Genomic DNA, 26,898 nt, shown 5'->3' on the forward strand with positions numbered 1-26,898 from the left:
AGCAATCATCATCAGGTATAAAAGAAATAGCAACAAAAAATCTAACTAGAAAACTATAGACAGACATACAAGCAGACAGACATCACAACGGCACACAGAGAGAGGACACACATCGGCACAAAGAGAGGGGTTGTCTCTATGACGGTCCCTTAAATATAGAGAGGGGGGGCGAGAACGGAGAGAGGGAGGGGGCAGAGAGAATTAGCATATCAATGAGTGTACGCCAACGTACTGCTGCTGCTGCTGCAAGTAAGATGACAATGTGGAACGCGCACGCAAAATTGAAAACTAGGAGACAGGCACACGAAAATTAAATAACCCAGCAAAATATCGAAATGTCATGTAATACAACACAGAGAGTCGGTTAACACACAATTAACGCATAGCCTGGTTGATTACGTGTTTCAAAATTTGCTAAGTTAGAATTTTAAGTGTGAAAATTCCAAAGAGAGGACACAGGCAGAGAGAACAAATAGCCAGAAAGAAAAAGGATAAGCTTAAAACTTCCCCGTAGAAGTGGTTCAATCTTAATTTAGGAGCTTTCGTGACTGCAGGAATTATTCTTTGGTTCTTTTCGGTTAAGTCACGTCTAAAAATAAAATAATAAATTAAAATAACATATTACGACGTTTCGATTGCAACACAAGCAATCATCATTATTATTTTAGACGTGACTTAACCGAAAAGAACCAAAGAATAATTCCTGCAGTCACGAAAGCTCCTAAATTAAGATTGAACCACTTCTACGGGGAAGTTTTAAGCTTATCCTCCTTTTTCTTTCTGGCTATTTGTTCTCTCTGCCTGTGTCCTCTCTTTGGAATTTTCACACTTAAAATTCTAACTTAGCAAATTTTGAAACACGTAATCAACCAGGCTATGCGTTAATTGTGTGTTAACCGACTCTCTGTGTTGTATTACATCACATTTCGATATTTTGCTGGGTTATTTAATTTTCGTGTGCCTGTCTCCTAGTTTTCAATTTTGCGTGCGCGTTCCACATTGTCATCTTACTTGCAGCAGCAGCAGCAGTACGTTGGCGTACACTCATTGATATGCTAATTCTCTCTGCCCCCTCCCTCTCTCCGTTCTCGCCCCCCCTCTCTATATTTAAGGGACCGTCATAGAGACAACCCCTCTCTTTGTGCCGATGTGTGTCCTCTCTCTGTGTGCCGTTGTGATGTCTGTCTGCTTGTATGTCTGTCTATAGTTTTCTAGTTAGATTTTTTGTTGCTATTTCTTTTATACCTGATGATGATTGCTTGTGTTGCAATCGAAACGTCGTAATATGTTATTTTAATTTATTATTTTATTTTTAGACGTGACTTAACCGAAAAGAACCAAAGAATAATTCCTGCAGTCACGAAAGCTCCTAAATTAAGATTGAACCACTTCTACGGGGAAGTTTTAAGCTTATCCTCCTTTTTCTTTCTGGCTATTTGTTCTCTCTGCCTGTGTCCTCTCTTTGGAATTTTCACACTTAAAATTCTAACTTAGCAAATTTTGAAACACGTAATCAACCAGGCTATGCGTTAATTGTGTGTTAACCGACTCTCTGTGTTGTATTACATCACATTTCGATATTTTGCTGGGTTATTTAATTTTCGTGTGCCTGTCTCCTAGTTTTCAATTTTGCGTGCGCGTTCCACATTGTCATCTTACTTGCAGCAGCAGCAGCAGTACGTTGGCGTACACTCATTGATATGCTAATTCTCTCTGCCCCCTCCCTCTCTCCGTTCTCGCCCCCCCTCTCTATATTTAAGGGACCGTCATAGAGACAACCCCTCTCTTTGTGCCGATGTGTGTCCTCTCTCTGTGTGCCGTTGTGATGTCTGTCTGCTTGTATGTCTGTCTATAGTTTTCTAGTTAGATTTTTTGTTGCTATTTCTTTTATACCTGATGATGATTGCTTGTGTTGCAATCGAAACGTCGTAATATGTTATTTTAATTTATTATTTTATTTTTAGACGTGACTTAACCGAAAAGAACCAAAGAATAAAGTGACATTTGACCTTTCATCGTTTTGACCGTGAGTCGCGCGCTATTGGCCGATGTGCTACCTGGCCGGACCGCTCTGGGCCTCGCTAATCATGGGCTGTGAAAAAGGCCATTGCCTGAAACGTCACCTATCATATACTTTTTGAGTCAAGGCCACAAAGTTTTATTTACTGGGAGCGTGTTGAGTTTTTGTTGTTGTTGACGGTGCTTTCGCACCACTGCCAATGCAACAGCAACGTCACCACCGACAGAATATGGTCAGATAGGCAAACGTGTGCTTGATACCCATACGAGCAGAGTCTTTAAATATAATAATACAATAGAAATGATTAATTATTAATGTGAACGCTGTGAATGCTTAAATGAATGTAAATAATATAGAAAGACTATTTTAAAAATGTTGCAGCCAATTCTTAATCCACTGCTGGATAATGGTCGTGGGGTTGTTTGACCATACTTCACCACGCCTGTCAGTGCTGGCTGTGGGAATGGGGAAGGGGTATATTGTTCACCGCTCATTTTAGCTGTGGCCGGGGATCGAACTCGAGTTGCCGGGTTCATCGCTTCTTCGCGCGCTAACCGTCGCGCCAACTGATCAAACCGTGTCAACGATGTGTCATTTGCGTAAATATATGGACGAATAAATGAGCAACAAATTGACACTGATGCACTCCGAGATAGTGCTGAAGATCCAGATATTGTCGTCTTATTGTTTTGATTTTGTGTTATTTTATAATTTTAAAAATTACAATAAAAATGTGTAATTTTCACATCCATCATCAGTAATCGTTGTGGAGTGTAACACTTTTGCACGTTTGTGTGTTCGCAGGGCAAGCCAGGCACAGATGGAAAACCAGGCCTTTCAGGAAGAAAGGTTTGTCCGTAAACTTCACCGGCACTGTCATTCATTTCCGAGATATTTTTTTGTTCCACAACGTGAAAACGGATCAATAGCTCACACGCCGCTAATCGTTACCCCAAGATAATTCCGTTGCATCAAGCGGGAGGATGTGAAGCCATTCCGGTGGTGATGGCACTTGGTAAAGAGCAGACCTTCCAGGCTGCGTGTTGACGGTGTGGCAGCAATGGTGGTTATCAGAAGTCGGTGGTAGAGAGGAGTGTGGATAACCAACACCATTGGCTGCCGCGACCCTGGGCTGCCCGACACCACAGCCAGGTTTTTTTATTGCGAGCTTGCCGTTGATTTATTTTGTTCCGCCGTACGAGTCGCGGCGTCTAAAGCGCCCCTCCTCTGTCGGTGGCGTTCAGGGCGAGACCGGAGTGCCGGGAGAAGACGGCATCAAGGTGCGGCCACAGGCACAACCAGGGCTCACCCACGTGGCCACGTCGACTGGCACGCCCCCCCCCCCCCCCCCATGGGCGCTGTTTGACTGAATGGTTGTGTGTGGGGCCGGGTGACTAAGGGGTCAGAGAGACTGAGTCGGCACTGGTGAAACCCTGGGATAACAAACAACGATTGAATTCAGGTCCTCGAGTGTATGTATGTGTGTATGTATGTTGCACTTCTTCTGCACCGTACGTAGCCGACCGTGCTAATCGGAGGTGCGAAGTTGTCGCGAGGTGATGGTCTCAACCCAGTGACAAATCGCTGCAATGGCTAAACCATCAAGGGAAATATTGTTTTCACTGCCATGCAGTGAACATTTCTAGGCCGTGGACACAATGTTCGCACGTTTCGTAAACCCTCCCAGCCTCTGTCCGCACGACAGCAGTTCGTCGATCAGAAGGTGGATGATCCCCAACCTCTCTCCAAGACATTTGGCCACCATGGAAGAGTGAATCAGCCACAGAACCAAAGCTACCTTTCGAGGGGCTCTCCGGAGCTCGCTTGAGTGCAGACCCTTCCGCCAGCAGTGGCCGAAGCAAGCAATTGCAGGGCTGTGCCTTTTCCAAATGTTTTTAATAAAATATTGTTGTTATTTGTAAATGTTGCTGGTTTTGGTGGCGTGTTGGTCAGGCTGCGTCGTGCCGTTCGGTGCTGATGAGCGACGTTGCCTTTTGCGATCTCGTGCAGGGTTCAGCCGGGGACCCAGGCCGGTCCGGTCGAGATGTGAGTACGACCCACGACAGCCGCACGCGTCACGATCTCCGCTTGGGAAAGCAGAGGCTGCTCATGAGGCCCATGGCAGGCCTTTAACAGAGATTCTTATCCTTATAGAAATGTGGACGACATAGACCCGTAGTGAGATGAAGAGACGACAAGATCGAGATGAGAAAGATGAATTGGCTTGATGTGTTGACTCGCTTGTTGTATGTATGTTAAACTTCTTTCGCACCGTACGTAGCCAACCGTGCTATTTGGAGGTGTGGGTGAAGAACAACAAACTAAGCACAAAAAGCAGTTCTCAAGAAATTAGTTTTCAATCCAGACGATGCTTTAAAAGTGCGTAGCTCTCAGCGGCTTCCTAACATCGGAAGGAAGAGGCGTGCTCCGGACGGCAGCAGAAGAGCACCTGAAAGTGTGCGACGCGGTGACCTGAACTCGAGCTGAGATTTAGTGCACCCCTATTACTGGTAGGAACCACCTGGTTCCACCAGCCCACAGGGGATTATTGTGTTCGTCCGTCCGTCCGTCGTACATCCAAAAATGGGAGGGGTGAGGCTGGGTGGAGAGGGGAGGGTGGGGAGGGGCTGGGTGGGAAGGGTGGGGAGAGGCTGGGTGGGGAGGGGAGGGTGGGGAGGGGCTGGGTGGGGAGGATGGGGCTGGGTGGGGGGTGGGAGGGGTGGGGCTGGGTGGGGAGGGGCTGCTCACCCCGTGGTGCCCTTATAAAACTCAACGTTTAACCTACTCACGCCGGCTTGTGCCCGCCCTCACAGTCGGCCATATTTGCGGAATACACCACGCCGCTGTTGACCCTGGCCATTGACCGAGCAATCCAACGTTCCTACCAGCTCCCTCCGCAGGAATGTGTTTTGTTCATTCATTCGAGGCCCATCTGGCTGCTCGTAGCCCTCAGGCTCTTGCTTGGTGTGTTTATGCCTTGCGCAACCACTGCCTGAGTCTCCACAAGGTGGCAGCAGGCTCCTTGGCTAAAGCTGGCACTGAGGTTGTCTCGTCGACACATGGAGCCGCGAGGTGCTTAATGACCGGTTAGCAAAGTGCGAACCACGCAGTGTCGGCACATCCATCCCCCAGCACTACATGGCTGCCTATGGTTGTGTGGAAGCAGACATTGGACTGGGTGCTGCAAAAGTCACAAACCACAGCGGTTTAGTGGGCACGGTGTATACTCTAAACCCGTCGTTGTTTGTTGAAAATGCTGAGTACAACTGAGATCAACGTGGACGTGTTCAGTCAGCATCCTTGCATCCTGTGCGAAACAGATTGAGATGTTGGACATCTGTGGTAAGAAAGGAGCTTTATCGCTCAGCGGATTCCTCCAGTAAAACCAAATATTCCGATTTTTGACCCCTCTCTCTAATTGACCGCACAGACGTGGTGCTTCCTGACCTTGCCGCGGGGGCTCCGGTGCTGCACTTTGTTTCTTCCCGAGTGACGATGGGGCGATGTTATTGCTCGTATCGATGGCAGGGCAGGGACGGAGCCAAGGGAGACCGGGGGGAGCACGGCTTGCCCGGGAAGCAAGGCTCCCTGGGAGCTCGAGGCCCCGCCGGAGCAGTGAGTATGGCCGCAGTTTTGTTGTTTAAACACGCGGCAGGCTTTCGCGACCAATATCATCCATAATACGGGGGAGGGGGCGTTAGATCGCGTAAATGTTTAAATGTGTCGTTAAACCTGCCACCACCCTGCGACGCTGAAGAGTAAACATTGTCCAGCTCCATAATGTGCATCTCCCTTTCTTTACGTTGAACCTCTTTCGCACCGTACGTAGCCAACGGTGCTAATCGGAGGTGCTAATCGATCTTCGGTCGCATTAAAATTGTAACTGCAGCGTATCATTCGTGCAATTTTGAAAGTCGAAATGTTTTTTAGTATAATTGGTAGTTCTTGCTAAGAATACAAATATAAAACAATGCAAAATTCAGGTCTGAATATATCTTGGAAAAAAATCCAGTTTTTAGTCTTATAAGCGACAGTCATCGCTACGTCGGAAATAAGTACGAGCAGGAGAAAGTGGTGAGTATAAACTACGTAAATAGTGCATTACATAATGATGCCTTCTGCGCATGCACACGAGAAATATGAGTCTGGCTTGAGGCAAGGATTGGGAATTACGGTAAATAAATGTGGGCGTTAGTACAGGTCAAAGGTCAGCGTTTTGCTTGAAAATGAAAGTGACTTTTGATGTATCGCACAGCAATATTGCTTTCATGAAACTCGCAGAGCCTTTTCATGATTAGGCCTTGAGAAACACGATCTCCATCGCATTTCAAATACCCTGTGGGAGAAAAAATATTGATATATTTTTTAATTAAAACGATACGTGCAAAGAGTGTTCTATATGAATGAAGGTGAGTGTGTGTGTTTAGGTTACGATGATATTTTGTAATGACCTTTTTTTTAATGAGAGTTTTTCTTGCTGGACAGGTGGTTCTGAGCTGACAACGCTCACAACCTGGGTTCAAATCCGGGTTTCCCATTAATAAGCCGGGTTCTCAAGTGCATGCGAGTTGATAGCATCAGCCCAATCAACAATGACTCCACCAAATTAACCCGACCACATTCAATTTAGTTTCTCACATAATTTGGTTAAATCCCAGCTCTGAGAATTAAAACAAAAAATCAGTTTCATTGCCATGCGGTGAATATTTCCACGCAGCACGGCGTGGCAAAGCGTGCTTTGTAATGCGGATAAAAGAAGCCCATGTGAACAGATTTCAGAAGTAGTTCTATGAAGTATTTTTCCACAGGCCATTCTCGAACACACAGTGCAATGCTCTGCGACACTTCTTTGTCATGGCCATGCTTAGAAGCACAACTGACACGAGATTGTGAAAAAGTGAAAACAAAATAATGTTGCTTTGACACTGAAGAATGGGTGGCACTGTGATTGTTAGTTTAACACGTAGACTTTGGCGACCAATATTATCCATAATAGAGAAAGAATTATTATCCATAATTGTACTCAAATTGTAAACGTTATGGGTTCACTCTCCAACACACTACTGAACTAGCAACGAATTGACATGTTTTGTTTATGTCACAAACCGAACTAATTGGCTTTGTCGGGTGGTGGCGGGTTTAACGACACATTTCTATTTACGCGATCTAACCCATAAAAACCTCTCTCAGTGATTGTTGTTGTTGTTGTTTTGGCAGCCGGCTGAATATCGACCGACCGGCGGTGGACGGATCACCGGAATTCCTGGCCCCTCCGGTCTGCCGGTAACCTCCTCGCGGTGTCGTCGCGGTGAAACCGACAATCTCGTTGGTTGAATTGGGCGCTGTTTGGTGATTAAACTTGGGGCCGCTTGACGAGCGGTGGCAATGGACGTGGCAGCAGACGAACTTCATGTTGAAGTGTAACGGACAACCTGCTTTGACACCGGGGGTCAGAAACACCGAGGTCATTCATGACAAATAAAAACTTTTTCACATAAAAGTAAAAAACTTGCGAAGAATCGTGAACAGATGCATGCCAGAAATTAACGCTGAGAGACCAAAAGAGGAATGCGTGGCTTTAGAGAGCACACGCTCAGGTTAATGACCTCATCGAAACCATGAAGAAAGGTCAGCGTGGCCTTGGGCAGGACATGTAGCTCGAAGGGACGATGGACAACGGTCAAGAGCAGCCGAGGAATGCAACGCATTCGATAGTGAACGTCGATTGAGGAGATGGAGCGATGGAATCAGTTCGTGTGCGGGTGCTGGGTGGATTGTTGCACCGTGAGAGACGGTGACAGCTTGGGGAGGCCTTTATCCAGCAGTGGATTGATCATGGCTGATGACGACGACAGTGTGATGGTGACACCCACAAAGCATTTAGATGTAGCTAAGAGACACCAACAACTTCAGAATCAGAATGTTTATTTATACTGGAGGGTTTGTACGTACGGCACAGAGCGGGGCAACAGTAAGTAACGGGAGCACGAGCAAGTAAGAGGCACTGCGCGTCTGTAATTTAACCGATAACCACTGGGAGCCGTTCCCTCTCAGGGCACCCACTCCTCCAACTTCCACAGTGCGGCTGGACCCCTGGGGCTGAGCGATAACTACTTACCCAGGTCTTTAAGCATTCTATTCTGGGTAGAAACCCCCCTGCAGCCTTAATAAGACTGTGTTTATTTCCAAAAGCCATCGATGTGGTTTAATTGCGAGGGGAAGGCAGATGGCGGTTCGTTTTTTCTTTTTCTTCCTCCGCAAGTGGAAGTGGCGCGCAGGAAGCACGGACGGATGCTTGCTTAGAATTACTCGCGAAGAGCCGCGGAGAGAGGAACGCGCGCGGACGGGGGGACCGTGGCGCAGGGGTTTTTAATGACGACATCCAAACTTGTTGGGAAAGATACGGGGAGCTCGGGCAGGGCGCCTCGTGGCCAGAGGGGCAACGGCGGGGCGACGCTCGAGCAGAGAGATGGAGCGGAAGCCAAAGGAGGGATTGGGCCACGTCCACCGCAGGGGCGGGGCGGCGGGATCGGTGGCCGCGTGGTAGCGAGGCGGGTCGCGGCCTCACGCGGCCGTGACGGCACGGAGAGGCCTTTGTCCAGCAGTGGGTAGACCACGACTCTCAGACGGTGACTGACGGACGTGCGTTGCTGGACGTATCATCATCGTGGGCGGAGTTTGTGGGGGGGGGGGGGGGGCAAGAGGGGGCGGGGGGAAGCCCCTCCCAAACTGGACACCTTGATTAATATATTATCAGTAGTTTATCATTAAGATTAAAAACACCAATTTATTAATCATATGCACCTCGCGAATCCTGATCGAACCTTCCCCCCCCACCGCACAAATAGAGAAGTGAAACTCCGCCTATGATCATCATCATAATCAAGATTCACCCCTCCGCCCCCCCGCCCAGATGTCAAACCACATTAACGAGGTTGCAGGTCTAACAGTGATCTCACCCGGAGGAGCTCGTTGCCGTGGTTTGCTCTGACCAGAGAAGTGAGTTGCGCCGCTTTGTCTTTGCAGGGGCTGCCCGGAGTTCCCGGTCCGATGGGGGAGCAGGTACACGGCGCACGCAATTTGCAGTCTCGTCGGCGCCAGATACACAGAGAGATGGGATGACCCCGGGGGGGGGGGGGGGGGGTGCGCAACCCACCGGCGTTCAACCAACAGAGAGAGCCCAGCCGTGGCTGTGACATCCATACAAAGCCCTCGCTGACCCTACTGACCTTAACACCGGGGGAAGGGGGGGGGCTGACCTATCGTCGTCGGCGTGTAAAGATGACCCGTCGCATCGAGCACCGGAATAGAAGTGGCCCTGGGTGACTCAGCCGAGCGCTAATACTGGCCCAGCGTCACCGAGACCTCGGATTGCAATCGGCGCGACACCGTTGATTAAACCTGGAGCTCGGGCACGCCAAGCTGACGCTCTCGGCCCGGGCACTTCACATGCAGGCGGTCGAGCCAGACAATTACGTCGGCAGTAAGCGGAGTGGCAGTGATGATGCCTCCATTCGACTGGGCGAAAAAAAAAAACACTTCCATTATTTTACAATTGTTCCTTTTTTATCATTTCATTTAGTATATTCACACCTTGGAAGCCGTAAAATGAATGTTTGATTTGATTGCCATGTGACGAACTCCTCTGCAGCAGGACAAAGTGACATTGATTCGGGGTGGAGAGGTAATTTGGCAGCGTTGCCCGATGACCACTGTTCGCCTGTGTTGCTGGTGGCGATCCAGCGCTGCCTGGCGTGGTCGAGCGTGCGTTTGAAACTCGTGGCATTTCGAGCAATTGGAGCCCCCAGCGGCCACCCTGGTTAACACTGTGTCACAGTGGACGTTCAGAGATGAAGAAAGAGTGGGCCACCCTGGTGTCAAAATCTGTTGGATGTGAAATTACTCGCAAGTTAACCAACTGGGTGAAGCCGCGTCCTGGACTCGACTCGTCTACGAAGCATCGCGCCTTCGCGACGCCCTCGCGCTGGAAGGTCGGCGTGAACGCCACACCGTTGCCGAAGCATCGACCTTTACTCTCGCGATGTGCCCCCCCCCCCCCCCCCCCGTTTGTGTCTCGCGCAGGGACTGAAGGGTGGCACGGGATACAAGGGCGCCAGGGTGAGTGATCGGTCGAGGGCTTTGAGCCGCGTGCAGACCCTCGTCGGAGTAAAACTCGCGCCTCCGCCGCGCGCCGACGTGTAAAAGACGGTTCCAAGAGGCACCTACGGCAGTGGAATTCGCCCCGGAGTCAAAAGTCGCCACCTTTGACTCGCAGCGGCGCTCGAGTCAACTGCCGAGTCGTTTGTTGCCCGGCGAATTTGCTCGTGCCGATTGCGTCAAGGTCTGGCGCTAGGCTCCTCGTCAGGAGTTAACTCCTGGGTCAGCACGCTGATAGGCTGGGCCCTACCAGAGGAATGTGGAACTCGCCCCCCCTGCCTATCTCTCCATCTTCCTAGTCCAGTCCCCTCCACACGCACTCTGCTACCTCTCACGTCGCTTCACTCCTCGGCGAGTTGGTTCAACGTTGGTCGTGTCGTGCTCCACTTTATTGACCCCCCTCCACTTTAGACGAACTCGCGCTTGAGTGCGTTGGGGTTCCTCATCGTCACCGAGAGGGAAGGAATGTCTCAATGTTTTGTCCAGAACAGGATTTCTTCAGACATCGATGCCTAGATAGTGTTTCCCCACAGCGACAGTCCAGTACCTGTGATGATGTTAAAGTACCCTGGTGTGATCGGGCTTTTGCCAGTGCAGCCCACACGCTTTGCAACGCTTTGCCTTCGCTAATAAGGCATTCAGAGCCGTGAGATATATTTAAGTCCCATCTTGAAAACTCATCTCTTCTTTACCCCCAACTAGTTCTGGCCGATTAGCCCACAGGTTCTGTGGTTTATTTCCTGCGCATTGGGGATCTACGGATGAAATGCGCCTTACAAACGTGAATCATTGTTGTTATTATGTACGCCGTTTCCTGTCCGAGACTAACATTTCTTTGTGGCCGTTTTGGTTCTGATCTCAGGGGTTTGCGGGGGATTCTGGGAAGCCCGGAGACCCTGGAGCCAAAGTGGTGAGAAACAATAAACCAGATACACGGAGGCAGTGGCGCAGAGTTCCTGGGTTTGAGTCCGGGTTTCAGTCGGTGGTTATTCCGTGTTCACAAGTAGGGCGAGTTCAAAGTCTCAGTCCGGTATCCAATGGCTGCACAAACTTAAATCGCGTGCAATGTGTTGGAATTACAGCTGTGAGGATGATCAATTGAAACATCAATTTAATTGGCACGTGACAAACAACGCTTGCAAGGCACTAAGAGGTCTGTTGAAGTGCCTCTTCACAAGTAGTTCTGCGACATCATCTTCTGGGGACGTGCTTTTACGCAGGGTAGCGCACTGATAAGTTGAAAATTATAAGTTAATTTTTTTCTTTTTATGGCACAAAGACAATTAGCATGTGTTATGTATAACAGAAAACAAAGACACGTTGGAGGTAAAAACACCCCAAGAGATTGATCAAACAATCCCAACAGGATCCTCTCAATAACGAGTCTTGAGACTCGCTGAGAGCCATTCCTACTTGAACTCTGTCTGTATTTGATTCATTTTATTTTCCTGCTGATAAAATTATATTAGTACTTATAAATGGTGATGCAGGAGTAGCGGTATTCGTCCTATTCGATTAGAACTGTTGGCTACGTATGGTGCGAAAGAAGTTCAACGTACATACACGAATCCTGCAGCCCACATTCACTGCCGTATGGCCAAGTAAATACCCAGGAGGAAAACATCGGTACCGCCCGAGGAAGCACGGCTTTAAGTGGCACCAATTTATATACGTGGCCAACCAGAGTGAATAAAATTTCGATTGAAAGCTTTCGTGACTGCAGGGATTCATCTTCTTGGTTCTTTCGGTAAAGTCACGTAGAAGGGAAATAATAAAAATAAAAGACAGCTGTCTTTCCGACAGACCTGTTCTTCACCTGAGGACGGCTGCTTGCGTTGTGGCCGAAACGTCGTGAGAATTGTATTTTATTATGTTTAATTTTTATTATTTTATTATTTCCCTTCTACGTGACTTTACCGAAAGAACCAAGAAGACAGAGTGAATTACTTGATGCCACTCATTTCAAGTGCTTATCGGATAAATCGCTCATCAGAATCAGAATTTTTATTCGTACCGGAGGAATCCGACGAGCTATAAAGCTCGTTTTCACAGATGTCCAGTCGGTGCTCGCGGTCAGAACGTTACAACAACAAACAGTGCACACAACAACAAATAGTGCACACAACAACAAACAGTGCACACAACAACAAACAGTGCACACAACAACAAACAGTGCACACAACAACAAACAGTGCACACAACAACAACAACGACGGCCACATCGAGACATTGGACCGGCCCAAGAGATGCCACCTGAGTTGGTGCCGACAGGTGAGGTGTCTGCCCTGGGCCCGTGGCCCATTTAGGTGTCGACCGCTACGAGACGTGCCGCTACGTAGTGTTGGTGTGGCTGCTTCACCAGCGCTACACCGGCCCATTTCTTAACCCCCTGTTATATTTATTCGTGTTTGTCATTGTGACGTTTTTCTCTTGCGAATTTGAATGATTCGTGTGTGTGTGTGTGTGTTTGTTTGTTTGTTTCTTCCCACGGTGCAGAATATGTTGAAAATCCTCGACCAGTACGGGATCCGGGTGAGATTTAGTAACTCAGTTTCCTGCATCTACGTAAAACATACAAACCTGCTTGGTTCACTTGTTGCTTGCTGTATGTGTGTAGCGGGTAGCCGCAGTGTAGCGATTAGCGCGCCGCGCTACGAACCTGGCGACCCGGGTTTGATTCCTGCTCATGGCTAACACCGGTGACGATTATATGAACCGGTTCTTGGCCTCCCCTACGTTGACTAAGCCTCAAATGGCGCAGTGTATAAACATCGCCACAAGGGATATCAAAGCGGCACGGGCGTGGTGCTGGCCACCCACCCCCTCGTGTGCTGTGCCGGCCTTCATAGGTGCTCACAAACAGCAAACAGTCTGTTCAGGCTATACGACGGATCTTTTCTTTGGTTAGCGCATTATGTTGTGAACCCGGCTACCCGAGTTCAATTCACAGCCACGGTCAACGTCGGCGGTGATTTGCCTGAATGGGTCCTGTACTTGAGCGACTGTGATATTTATAGTTTTGCATCTAGTGCCCCCCACTGACAGCGAGATAGGTGGTGTCTAAATCACACGTACTTGATATTGTTGTAACTTCACTACGTTTTGTAAATTGGTATCTCAGTGACACACCTCAAAGTAACTGCTAATTTTCGATGTAAAGCTTTCGTGACTGCAGGGATTCATCTTCTTGGTTCTTTTGGCAAAGTCACGTAGAAGGGAAATAATATTATAATAATAATAAATAATAAAATATAATAATACAAATTTAACATAAGATACAATTCTCACGACGTTTCGGCCACAACGCAAGCAGCCGTCCTCAGGTGAAGAACAGGTCTGACGGAAAGACAGACCTGTTTCATTCCGACGCTATCTTTCTGACAGACCTGTTCTTCACCTGAGGACGGCTGCTTGCGTTGTGGCCGAAACGTCGTGAGAATTGTATTTTATTATGTTTTATTTTTATTATTTCCCTTCTACGTGACTTTACCGAAAGAAGCAAGTAGGTAACTGGTAATCTTCGTCGAAGTTACACGCCGCGCGCTTAACTGGCAACTTGTGACCGACCTACGTGACGCTGGTGGCGGTCGGTAATGCGAGCGCATTCTGCCCGTCGCTACCGCCACCCCCCGCACCAGATCGGCGCCCTGCGACGTCTCATCGAGCAGAGCTTCGTCGGCACCGGCGACGGGGGGCGGCCGCTCACCGGGAGACGAGGCCCCAAGGGCATCGGCGGAGACCGCGGACTGCCTGGCGAAGTCGGAACTCCCGGCAGGGAGGTACGCGGTCGGTCCCCCCTACCCACTCCCCTCTCTCTCCCGGCCCACACCACCGATCAGCGCGGTTGGCTACGTACGGTGCGAAAGAAGTTCAACGGACACACCGCACGTACGGGGGCCAATGTGCAGGCCCCGCAACTTCGCTTGCTTGCGCCGCCGTCGCCCGCCAAAGGGCCTCCGCTTCAGCGAGTGGCTTGGGAGAGCCCCGCCGGAGGGGATGCTTGGCCTACTCTTCCACGCTGGCCAGGAATCTTGGAAGAGGTGGTAGTGCCCACACTTTACCCTGTCACGTACGACCTCCCGGTCGTTAAATGGTGTCTTATTATGGTAAGATAAATATTTTGGTTATTAGTATGTTTTTTTTTTGTATAACACACACCTTGATTGCTAATGTAAAAGCCCCTATAACCCCACTGTCTTACCACCTATCTTGTAATTAATCAATGTGAAGTCTTACCACTTTGGGGAGGAGAGAGGGAGGTAGACTCATTCATTTTTTGTGTAGGTGAGAGAGAACCCCATTACCTCTGATCAAATCCCCTAGAATGCACCCGATGTCATCAGAGCTCAGAAGCTAAGCACGATTGATCGTCAATAGAGGGGTGCCCACCGTTCGTTAAACAGGTGTTATAGGCAACTGCAGGGCAATGTACAATATTTGGCTGCTTTACATTTCCACGTGATGAGCTGTTTCGTTGAGCTATCATTTGTGGCCACAGTCGCTTCTACAAAAAGAAGCTAATAGCTCAGTGGGCCTTGCCTGGTAAAATTAAAATTGTTAAAAGTTTTTTGTTAGTGATTTGCTTACATTTCCTATACTTTGCACTCGTGCCGTGTGTTTGTATCGTTTGTTGTTGTAACTTTCTGACCCGCCCCTACTGGACATCTGTGAAAAAAGACCTTGATTGCTCATCGGATTCCCCCAATATATATAATGAGATTCTGTTTCTGTGCAGTTTTCACATCCTACTCTTGCACGTCTACGCCCCCCGCATTCACCAGGCCCGAGTAATCCACCGCAAAAAAATAAAATAAAAATATAATTCGATTACAATTTTTAGTTGATGGGCCAACTTTATGAAAGTCGTCGCGGCTATATTCATAAAACTATTTGTGAACTTCGTGGCTTCTTCCCCCACCGGTCTCAGATCTTTCTTTCAGTCCCGCACTTGTGCCTTTCTCTAGGGGGCCCAGGGCCTTCCTGGGCCACGGGGCGACAAGGGGGAGCTTGGAATGGTGGGGGAGACGGGCCCCCCAGGGATCCCGGGTCCTGTCCGGGTGGTACGAGGCCCCCGTGGGCCCAGGGGGAAGAACGGCGACGCCGGAGAGGCGGGCAAGCTCGGCGTGTCCGGCCGGGACGGCGAGCAAGGCGAGAGGGGCAGCCCGGGAGGGAAGGTGAGGCCCTGGCCGCTCGTTGTTGCAGAGCGTCGCGCTTCAAGCCCCGCGACCGCCCCGGTTAATACTGCGGCGGGCGTAGTGGCCGTAACGCGTTACTCGCCGTCTGCTTCGGCACAATGGGGATTCGTTCGTTGTCCTTACCATGCACCTCCGATTAGCACGGTTGGCTACGTACCGTGCAAAATAAGTACAACATACATATATTGTGGATAAATGGCATAAGAAACAACACAAATAATTTCGTGTTGTTTTTAACTCCCAGTGTGCAAAGCTCTACATTTTTATTCTCGTCTCGTTTGTAAAGATTTGTTTCGTTAGCCCACTCATACTGTCAACATAATTTGCACTGAATGTGTGTGTATTATTTTTAGTAACAGACGTAATCGTCGTGAGCGTATGAATGCGTCATTCAGCACCGCTAATGAACCGCTTTAACTAAAGTTAAGAAGCTCAAACTGCAACAAAAATGAATCACCGTGTGTTCAACCAAACTGTTTCTTTTAAAGTGAACGCTTAATACAAGTTTCAAAGTTGTGACTTTGTAGAAAATGAAATATCTGAAGCTGTTTTTAAAGTAATGCTAAAAGAGTGACTCACGGCTACTAAGAGTGAAATCCTTCACCAAAGCAATTTAGTCGACGTCGAATGCGATACTCCGTGCGACGTTGGTGCGCAAAATGTATTTCGGCCAAAAGTAAACTCACAATCGCAGTCGTTTGCCAAACGTTCCAAGAATTGCTTCCCCCCCCGAAAATTACTGGGGATTCTCAGCGATGCATAAATCATCGAAAAGTAACTTTCTAATTGTGTTTTTTTCATTTCGCAGGGTGATCAAGGCATCAGAGGAGCCAAAGGCTTCGCCGTGAGTAAATCGTCAACGAGCGGTTCGCTCCGCGCCGTCCCCGCAGTACCAAATCGGCCGCGATTTATTGCTCCAAATTCCAACAGCCGGGCCCAAGCGCGATGGCCGGGATTTGTTGAACTCTGGTTAGTAACGCCGTCACATGTGGGTAGTGTCAGAGGGCAGGGGGCAATGGCCTTGTTTCTGAGGACGGCTGCAGGCGACTTGGTCGACGTAGCGGAATTCCAGCGCTGCGTACTCGGTAATGAAACCGCTCGGCTGAATTCGCACGTCGGCATGAACGGCCGGCGGGGGGAGGTTTTCTCCGAGGTCTGTGATGGAGTCTCTCACTCGTTTTCCAAACAACAAAAAAAACAGACATTCACCGGGTGTGTCGAGCGCTGCGCGCGTACGGACTGTCAACGCTTGCGCAATGTGACGCCGAGCGCAGTGCACTATGATTGTCATACCATCATCATCATCAACCGTGGTCAGTCTGCTGCTGGATGAAGGCCTCCCCAGACCACTGCCACCTCTCACGCTCCTGCGATGTGATAATCTACCGAACACCTGCATACGAACTGATTTCGTTGCTCAGTCTGCTGAGTGGACAGACGGACGTCCTATCGGGCGCATCCAACTCCTTGGCTGCCACTTCGTTGTTACAATCGTTGCATCGTGAGAAATGGCGGTGGCTTGGGAAGGCCATCATCCAGCAGTGGAATGATCATGGCTATTGATTAATTATTCACCTCCGGCAATTCGATGCATTTTCTCAATTCGTGGCTGCGAGTTGATTCAATGGTTTTTTTTGTTCAACATTGTGGCCTCTAGTGGCTGCAAGGGGTCATCTGAACTCATCACATCCAATACAATAGCGTATGTTTTGACACAAGCAACGCGATGCATGCACCCGTGAGCTTAAGGATCATTTGCTATCAATGAGGGAACCCGATGCGTTGGTTCACCTCTGCTGTGCACCGAGCTGCTTCCTTCCGCTGCTGGCATCTCTGTTTCGCGGTCAAGGCCTCTCTCCGCTCTGTGCGCTCAGGGCAGGAACGGAATTCCTGGGCCCATTGGATCACCAGGACCACCAGGACCCCGTGGGACATCCGGCCGAAAGGTGAGGGCGTCCTATAAACTCCCTGCAACAATGGTTGTGTTTACGCTACGTATGTGTAGTGGGCTCAAACGGAGACTCAGACGTACTGTTTGGAGGCAACACATTTATTAATACCAACGCACTAACACAAAGGGGTAACTGCCCCTTTACCAGATAATAACCTATGGTGGTGGTCCACCAGGCTAACTACACTGGGAGTAGCTATGATGGACGGGACCCCAGCTTGGGTCCGGGTCCCATGTTGGTCTTGTCTTCGGACGTAGGGTGTAGAACGTAGATTCTTGAGGATCACAACAGCAGCCGGTCCCACTGAGGACCCGGCTTTTTATTCTGTGTGGCGGGGCTCGCTCCGCCCCTAGCCACAACCACCTTCTCGAATTCTTGAGGAGGATCTCCAAACTACACACGTGGTTCCCCCAGCCCCCCTTTGGGGATCCCCTGCTAGACACCTCCGGTCACGTGACCTCCGGGGTCAACCAGAGTGCCATGGCCCCTTGACACCCCGTTCCAGGGCCGGCACCCCCCGCACCCTATCCTGTAGGGCTGGTACTGCACAGAGCACGTGGTGCCACTGGTTGCCGTCAGTCCGTGCTCCACGCCGTGCAAGTTGTCTTGCGCAGCGCCGGCGTCTCGAGAGAGTGTCTCAAGAGCGGCGCTGGCGGCGTGTCGTCCCTCCAGGGCACGGTCGACCCCGGAGGCGCCAAGGGGGGAGAGGTTGGACCGCTGGGACGACCCGGCGTGCGGGTGAGATGCCCCTCGGCCCGCCGGACGCTTGCTGTCGCCGCTGAGGAGCCGCTGGCGAGCGGCTTGGCCGGCTCTTTAATCGCCGTGTCGTCAGAGCCAGACGCGATTCGCTGCAAGAACTCGATTGTCTTTTTCTCTCAGTCTGTATCGATGCTTGCCTTTTTTCTGCCCACCGCTTCAGAGGGGCTCTCCAGAGCTCACTCTGGTGGAGGCCCTTCTAATCATCAGTGGCGCGAGCGAGACATTCACCTTGAACTCCTCTGTCTCGTTTTGCACAGTTGCATTTGCTTCACGAGCCTGGATGTAGCGTTACGTCATTTTGAATAACATGATAACAGCCAGTTCTCTTGCACGAGATTTTGTGGATGTGTGGCGAGCTTGAGTGTGAAAATGTGTTTTCATCCTTGAATGGTTGCATTGTTAGTTTAATACGTAGGCTTTTCGCGACCAATATTATCCATAATGTTATCCATAATGGGAACAGGAGGATGTATTCACAATTCTGGCTGTCGCTTGATGAGGCTGGTTGTAATTGCTGGCGAAATGCCGTATTCTTAATTAAAAATGTCGTGGGTTTACTCCAACACACGGGTGTGCTGAACGAGTAACTAATTGGCATGTTTTGTTTACATGAAGAACAGTACGAATTGTCGAGTGCTGATGGGTATAACGACACATTTATATTTACGCGATTTAACCCCAAAAAAACCTCCATTATGTTGCATTGTTGCCTGCCTACCAACAGCTTAGGATGGCTGGATTCAAATCTGGAGTTCAGTAGCACATGGTTAAGTTTTCCGAGTGGATGGTGTTAGCCTGGTCACCAATGATTGCACGCAAAAATAAAGAAAAATCCACGTTCAATTATTTCACTTGACTTTCCAAATCTCTGGTTCTTAGTAATTGGGACTTTCAGTTTGGCCGCCATGCGACAAACACGTTCACAGCGGGGCACGTGAGAGAGTGAGTGTGGATAAGATATCTCAGAAGTGTATTGGGCAATATCACTTTCTTGCAGGCCATTCTTTAACACGGAGCGATGAGTGATGCTTATAGGCCAAATTGTATTGAAATGGTTAAAAAAAAATCCGTGACATCACGTTGCAAGGGGGCTGTTTCTTGACACACCGTGATGCACTGCTGATCGTTAGGGTTCTTGTGGCATGGCGCCAATCGCGCAAGCAGAAATAAAATTGGAGATTAACAAAATCATTGCCCTTGGTGCGGTGGAAACGTCACTTTGCCTTGCTGCCGGTCAGCACGTCCGTTTCTCCGGATGCCGGCACCTCAAATCCTGCGAGGCTCAGCCGAGATAACGACCGCATTTCAGGGCCCCGTGCCTAACGGGCATCGTTACAGACGTGGGGCTCGTTTAATTTAAATTCCTGTTTCGTCCGTGCACAGTGCGTGCGTCCGCGCGCTAAAAAATAACTCCGAGCCAGTCGGTCGCTGCCCAGCGTAACAACAACAACAACAAGAAGGAAAGTTTCCCATCTGCTCTGCAGAGTCAAAACTTAACGCGACCCTGCGCGCGACCTGTTCGGCGGCAAGCAGATCCCGGTGCAAATGAGGGGCGACTTCACAAAGTGAGTGCCCAGCGAAGTGTGAACGGTAACCGCGCGCTCGACTGACGCCCACCTCCCCCCCCCCTTTTGTGTCTCTTCGCCCAGGGAGATCGTGGTCGCACTGGGGACTACGGGCCGAGAGGAGACAAGGTACGGTCGAATTCGCATTTGAAACCCTGGCTGCTGGCTATAATAAGGGAATGCCACCATTACGGGTTTACAGATTTCGCGCTCCTTGCCCCGAAAGACTCCATTCACAAACATGTACCCGTTAACTTGGTCAGATTCCGCGCGGGATTTTAATGTGGGCGCTCCGAGTTCGATTCCCACTCACGGCAAACGCCAGCGATGATTATCTGAAACGGTCCTGGGCCTCCCTGAGGTCGGTCGACCCAGCCTAAAAATGAGTGCCTCGTGAAGTGTATCAACATCAGCACTGGGCAGACAAAGGCGGTCAGGCGTGGCAATGGCCTCGCGAACGGCACACGCCCCAACAGCCTGTTCACAGGCCACGCGGCGGCATCTTTGTGTTTGTCTCCTGCTCTGTGTTGGCCACAGGGAGACGCAGGCGCGAAGGGAGACAGAGGGGAGAGAGGCGACCCGGGAACACGAGGACGCAACGGCCAGGCTGTGAGTGTGGGCGCCCCGGTGCTCCGTGCGTGCTGGTGGTTGGTGGTGCGGTGAGGGGACAGTGGGCGGCGTTGGTGCGGTGGTGAGCACGTCGTGCCACGAACCCGGTCAACTGAGTTCGATTCCCGGCCATGGCTAATATTGGTGGCTGCGTGATATCTGAACCAATCCTGGTAACTCCCCTAGGTGGACTCAGCCTTAAACGAGTGTGCGTTGTGTGAATGTCAGCGCTTGGGGAGATGAAGCAGACCAGGTGTTATTTTCAGAATCAGAATATGTATTTATACCGGGGGAATCCGATGAGCTATAAAGCTCTTTTCAAAGATGTCTATCCCTTGCTCACCATTCTGACATTAATAGCTGCTCCCTTAACATAACTTATGGAGTGGTGGCGCAGCGGTTAGCACACTGACCAAATCACCTGAAATGCGCTCGACCTCATGCCTTCGATTGGCGATCCTGACAAAATCCCCCGTTGTACTGTAGTTCTATGCTGCCACATCTGTGCTTCTCACCTGAATCGTCACCTCTGAACGATCGCATTTTTGTGCTTTCAGGGGAGCCCAGGAGCCCCGGGAACCCCAGGGAAGGATGGAGCCCCGGTGAGCCACCGCGGGACACTCACCTCAGATCAAATTCATCCGTGTGCCGCTCGTGCCATCCTTACGCCCGTTCTCATAGCCACGGCTCGGCTCACGCTTGGCTCCGGCTCCGGCTCAAGTGAGCTGGACGAACGGCCGCTTGTTCCCGCCTGCGCTTGACGACGGTCCCGCGAGCCGTGGGTCAGGTCGCAGCCTGCCCGTGGTGTGGACTGGCGCACCACCGCCGCCACCCTCGCTTCGAAAGAGCCGCAGCCGACGTTTGGCGCTGTTCAGTTTATTTGCTGTGATCCCAGATTTTCACCGTGTGTGTGTATATGATGGGAGCCGTAGTGTAGTGGTCCGCGTACTGCGTTACGGACCCGGCGACCCGAGTTCTGCTCCCGCTCAAGACCAATAATGGTGGCGGATATTTTAGCTGGTCCCGGGCCTCCCCGATGTTGACTCGTGCGGTGATGGTTGACTACCCAACCCCTCGTGTGCCCTGCCGGCCTTCATAGTTACTTGCTATAACAACACTTGCCCCAACAGTCCGTTACAGGCCACACGGGGAGTGCACGTGATCTCGTGTGCGAGTGTATATGTGTACATTTGGTGTTTGTGTTCCGTGTTCATTCCCTCAGGAGCTTTCATTAATTCGACTGTTCATCGTTCATTATGAATTCACCTGCACGCTGCTTGCTGATTCCCTTGCTTGCATCCGCCTGGGCACGGGGCAGCCTCGCCGCACTGGCACAGGAGTTGAACCTCGCCCACGTAGATCACTACAGCGACGAGCGTCTCGGAGCGCAGGGACACACGGGAGTGAACCGAGCGAGAGTAGGAGTGAAACGGAGAGGTTTCAGGGCGTCCGATCGCAACGTGGATGACATTGAAAGTTTGGAGGAGGAACTTGAAAGCAGAGAGAGAGAGGGGGGCGGGCTGGGGGGTGGATCGGTGAGAGTTAAATTATGAACTAAACTATTTTTTATTTTACCAGCTAAGGCTCACTGAGCTGCATAGCTCTTTTTTCAGAAGCGACCTGGCCACAAATGATAGCTCAACGAAGTGGCTTATCGCGTGTAAATCTGTAGCAGCAATACCCTCGTAATGCACGTTGCTTTTCCACGTGGAGGGACAAACTGGAGGACCCGGAGAAAAATCCACGCGACCACGGGGAGAGAGAACACGTAAATTCTAGATTTGAAGCTTTCGTGACTGCAAGGATTCATACTCTCAGTTTTTTCAGTAAAGTCACGTAGGTAAAAAATGAAATTAAAATTAATAAAGGAAATAATATAAATAAAGTAAATAATTATTATTTATTATTTTATTTATATTATTACTTTTATTAATTTTAATTTCATTTTTTACCTACGTGACTTTACCGAAAAAACTAAGAGTAAGAACACGTCAACTCCAACTATACAGCAGGCGTCAGGGTTGGGATCGAACCCACGACCTCGTGCATTCCAGGCGAGGCGGTAAACATCTCACCTTCTCTGCTCCACGGCGCTCAGAGTGAGCGATGAGCATTGCGCCTCTGCCAGCTTCTCCTCGGCTCATCGTTCGCAGCTTCGCACCAACAAACACCTGCTGATGCTGCTGCTGCTGCGAGCGGCTGGGAGATGAATTATTTATAAAATTGTAAAATCATCGCCCGAGTTGGTGCCCGCCTCCCCCCCTGCCCCCTGCCCCCCCCCCCTCTCCGCCCCCTTGCGTCACTGCGGCCCCCCGTGGGTGTCGCGTCAGGCGCGGGGCGACAGGGATAATTGCAGCCGCGTCGACACGCCGCTCCGTAATTGTTATTTTGTAAAATCGCTACCGTCTGTTGTCTTCGCGACGACACGCGGAAATTGGGAAATTGGATCAAATTTTCACAAACGTTGATGTGATCTAATTGAGCCATTTGATTTGATGGAGTTGAATGTTTGGTGCAAATGCGCGTGCGGGCGCGTATGGGGAGCGGCGGCGCAGCGGTTAGCGCGCTGCGCTACGAAACCGGCGACCCGAGTTCGATTCCCGCACGCGGGCAGTACCGGTGACGATTATCTGAACCGGTCCTGGGCCTCTCCTAGGTCGACTCAGACTTAAATGAGTACCTGATGCGGTGTGTAGTAAACATCGCCACTGGTGAGACGAAGGTGGCCGGGCGTGGCGCTGGCCACCCACTCCCTCGTGTGCCATGCCGGCCTTCATAGGTGCTCGCTAAAAGCACTTGCCCCAACAGTCCGTTAAGGCTATACGGGGGAGATTTTTGTCTTTGTGCATCCGTATATGTGCGTCTGCGCGTGTGTGCTTTTTGTTGTTCTGATTTCTCATTTTACTCCACAAACCCCAGGGTGCACGCGGGGAAAGGGGCCTGCAAGGAATTGCCGTGAGTACCGCTCCCTCCTCCCAGCCGATCTGTGGCAAAGAGAAGTATGCAGCGTTTGAATCGTGAGAGTGGACACTCGTGAGGCGAGTGGGCCAGCTGCATCCCAAACTTTTTGACACACACAGGGGTCGAGCCGTATGCTGTCTGCTTCTGTTGATAACAAACAAACTTCACAAGGCTCCCTTCTCCGTTCAACACGGGGACCCCCTGCGGCTACTTGCCCACCTCGAGCCTAAACAATCCCAAATAAGCCATTAAACATTCCTTCCCAGCTGCCGCTGAAATCGTAGAATGCAACCTCGCGGCTTCGCACCAGGTGGATCGGCTTGAAGCGAGGAGCGCAACTGGGTCTTGGTGCCACGGTGCGTGGAAGAGAGCAGCCAACCACAGGAGAGGCATTTGATTCCCAGTTTCCCCAACCCTCCCCCCCCCCCCACTTCGCCGCCGCCCGAGCCAAGTGTCAGAAGACATCAAGCAGAAGCAGGTGAACGGTACCCGCCCTTGGGGTGCCTCCTGCCAGCCTGCCGGGCCATCCAGCAAGGCTCTGTCTGCCAATATCCTCGGAGAATAGCTCTAGTCGGCCCCTTCCTCTTAACCACCAAACACATCCCCCCCCCCACCTCCCTCCCTGCTGGGAATCATTATTATTTATGGATCGCACGCTCAACGAAAGCGACGGACCTCCAAAAAAAACTACCGCTTGGCTCACCGGGCCGCGGGTGATCTCCGCGGAATGGGCTGGGCGTCTGACGTGAGAACGCCGCCCGCCTCCCCACGCAGAGCCACAAATCTTTGCAACGAAAGTGGGGATTGTTGTGGGCACAAACATCCAACGGAGGCTGCCTCCTCACCTCCCTGCGTCGCTCGTCGGATTTCCGTCTTCAAATCAGCCGCTGCGGCTTGCAGCCCCAGAGGTCTTTAGAGCCGCAGTCGCGAGCAATGCGAGGCTTCGTGGGCGTCAGGAAATAGGATGAGGTGGAACGGAAGCAATTGGTCTCCCGTGGACGCTAAGGGCTTGCAGGACAAAGCTTATTAGGGCCAACTTTAACGGAAATGGAAAGAGTGTTTTTCGATTTTTTTTTGCTCATAGTGCATTGCTGTTGCTGAGTCGTCTCGGGTGGGTTTTGCGTTTTTCTTTCTGGCGTTGTGCTCTTTCCGTAATTGTGTAAACAAATTATCCAGAAGTTTGCGGTGACAGCAGTTGCTTTGTATTCTTCGAAATTAGTTTTTTTTATTAAAATGTTTCTGAGAGTAGTTAAATGCATACGCATAAATTAATGAGGCATAATTCCAACTTTAGGTTGGTGTGGCTTTTCAGAAGCCGGTTGCTACAACTTGTCGACAGAGCAGGTAATATAACCTGATTAAACACGTTCTTGTCGCACGCAAATTGGTACAACGCTTCCCAATAGCAAAGCTCAGTTTTCCCCCCAAGGCATTTCAGACCTGCTGTCAGCGAGCTCAAGCCGATTAAAAGTTACCAAAGTTGTGTGGGGACGTAGCGTACGTGGAATTTTTACTCGGAGACGGATAGATGGGCGCGTGGATTCGAGAACAAACACGGGTGTGGAGACATCGTATTCAGTTGTTGAGGAATCTTAAAGGATTTGGCCAGGACATGGTCAATAATTATAGGAGGGATTCTGGACGAAGGATAGGACTTGCAAATGAGTGGCAGACCAAGGAAGGGAACGCGCCGGAGAGGATGTCCGAGGCGGAGATGCAGCGATGTGTTGGGTCGACAGCTTGTGGGGTGGTGTGGGGTGTTGTGGTGTGGGGTGTTGTGGTGTGGGGTGTTGTGGGCCCTCATCCAGCAGTGGCTACTTCAGAGACACGAATGCCTCGGTGACGCACTGCATTGTGGGCGGGCCACGTCGAGAGAAATGTGAGGGTCCTGCTACGTAACTTTAATTGGGCGGGGGAGGCCATCCCAAAATAAATAGCATTGAACTTTCTTTTTTATTTTTACCCTTTCCTCTGAGCTTAGGGCCCAGTAAAGTTTTATCCCCCTCCCTCAATCGTCCTGTCGTCTGGCCTGGCTCTGTGCGCGCACGCACGCACCCACCCACGAGTTGGATTCTCAGTGACGCCGGTGCTCGCGCTTGAGTGGGCGGATGGGCCGGATGGGTGTCCTTTAACGCGCGTGATTTGTGGTCGGTGTTTGTTCGCAGGGAGCCCAGGGAGATCCCGGAGCCTCGGGCATCCCGGTACGAGCAAAACACGCGTCAATTGTACCTGCCGCTGATTAATACATTTACACCGTAATGTGGAAGCATTGATTTTCCGTTCCACTACGCCTACCGCTGGAGATGTATGCGCTCTACAGGGCTATTACTGGCACCATGCAAAGGCTGGAATAACGTGGCTTTTAATTTATATACGCGCAAAAAAACCTCACCGAGTCTAGCAAGGCTTTTTTTTTCACGAGGTGTCCCGCTACATTGGGATTTTTTTCGCCAATTCCTTAAACTTATCTGAAAACTAAACAACGTTTTAGGGCCCACTCAGCTGCATAGCTCTTTTTCAGAAGCGAGCGACCTTTAGTCACGAATGATAGCTCAACGAAGTGGCTTATCACGTAGACATTTTTAGCGGCTACGGGGAGAGACACGGGGAGAGACAGAACATGCAAACTCCAAATAAATTAGCGGGCTGGCTTCATGTGGAAAAGAAAAGGCTTGTGCTCAGGGTGGGGGGGGTGGATTGGCCCAGCAGTCTAAAGAGTAGGGCCTCTTCGTTGGATAATTAGATAGCAATTCTTATTTTCATTGCCGATAACTAAAACGCCCAGAGTGCGCCGATTTTGTCGCATCTCCAATCGCTAAGCAGCCTGAGAAGTGCTGGCTTGGGCGACCACCGTGCTTGACAGGGCTTGTGGAGACTGCCGCATAGCTAGGGGGCAAGGCAGTAGAGAAATCAATTGTCGTGCTGTACTTTGCTCCGTGCCTTCACCAGCATGGTGAAGTATGCTCAAATAACCGACCAAGACCCGCACGGCTTGGGGTGGCAGCAGATCGGCAAAAGGGCTGTGTGTGTGCAATTTTCACAGTTGAATAACATTTCTTATAACATTTCTTATGTTTTGTTTTCAGGGCCCCCAAGGAACTAAAGGACCTCAGGGACCTCCTGGAGCAAAGGTGATGAACTGGAACCCTGCATGCTTTGCCCTCTGAAGAGGGACCACAGCACAAACGGTGGAGATCCTGGGTCCAAACTCAGGCCTAGGGTTTCATCCCAGAGCCGTGGCTACTACACATTTTGTCACGGTTACGGCACCAAAGCCTTCGAGCCAACGGCCGCCACTGTTTGCTTCATTCCAAATAATTCGGCTTCACATTCAGGCAGCAGCGCCTCTGCTACGGCAGTGTTACAGCCACGCACGAATCAAGTGCATTCTCAATCATCGCGGATTAATGGCCTCGGCTCTGATGGGTAGACATCGCCATGCGACAGATGCTCTTTGCGGGGCATTTAAAGTGCTTGCCCTCATTGTGGCAAAGATGCCTGTATGGGCTTTGCAACTCTAGCTTTCAGAGCAATTTTCCTGGATGAGATCTGAATGGAAATAGCTTCATCGCATAACATTGATTGCCAGTGGCCTCTCTTCAGACCAGGAAGAATGGCTATTGCCCAAAACATTACATGAGCCTATGAATGTTCTTGTTCTAAGGCAGTGGTTCTTAACC

At 50.4% G+C, this 26,898-nt stretch overlaps 1 protein-coding gene across 2 annotated transcripts in view; it reads left to right on the forward strand.

Annotated features, from left to right (window-relative positions):
* Positions 1 to 26,898, forward strand: part of LOC144731287 (uncharacterized) — a 70,452-nt gene that overhangs the window by 7,170 nt on the left and 36,384 nt on the right. For both annotated transcript variants that reach the window (XM_078612337.1, XM_078612336.1), the window contains exons 8-27: positions 2,825 to 2,869; positions 3,265 to 3,300; positions 4,031 to 4,066; positions 5,549 to 5,635; positions 7,238 to 7,303; positions 9,047 to 9,082; positions 10,103 to 10,138; positions 11,040 to 11,087; positions 12,674 to 12,709; positions 13,816 to 13,956; positions 15,142 to 15,351; positions 16,181 to 16,216; positions 17,247 to 17,318; positions 17,997 to 18,062; positions 19,733 to 19,777; positions 20,186 to 20,257; positions 20,815 to 20,859; positions 23,177 to 23,212; positions 25,384 to 25,419; positions 26,305 to 26,349. In XM_078612337.1, coding sequence (XP_078468463.1) covers positions 2,825 to 2,869; positions 3,265 to 3,300; positions 4,031 to 4,066; positions 5,549 to 5,635; positions 7,238 to 7,303; positions 9,047 to 9,082; positions 10,103 to 10,138; positions 11,040 to 11,087; positions 12,674 to 12,709; positions 13,816 to 13,956; positions 15,142 to 15,351; positions 16,181 to 16,216; positions 17,247 to 17,318; positions 17,997 to 18,062; positions 19,733 to 19,777; positions 20,186 to 20,257; positions 20,815 to 20,859; positions 23,177 to 23,212; positions 25,384 to 25,419; positions 26,305 to 26,349 — 1,230 coding nt within the window. The remainder of the gene's footprint in view (positions 1 to 2,824; positions 2,870 to 3,264; positions 3,301 to 4,030; positions 4,067 to 5,548; positions 5,636 to 7,237; positions 7,304 to 9,046; positions 9,083 to 10,102; positions 10,139 to 11,039; positions 11,088 to 12,673; positions 12,710 to 13,815; positions 13,957 to 15,141; positions 15,352 to 16,180; positions 16,217 to 17,246; positions 17,319 to 17,996; positions 18,063 to 19,732; positions 19,778 to 20,185; positions 20,258 to 20,814; positions 20,860 to 23,176; positions 23,213 to 25,383; positions 25,420 to 26,304; positions 26,350 to 26,898) is intronic.

This window comes from Lampetra planeri, chromosome 38 (assembly GCF_965212315.1).
Source record: "Lampetra planeri chromosome 38, kcLamPlan1.2.h2, whole genome shotgun sequence".
NCBI lineage: Eukaryota > Metazoa > Chordata > Hyperoartia > Petromyzontiformes > Petromyzontidae > Lampetra > Lampetra planeri.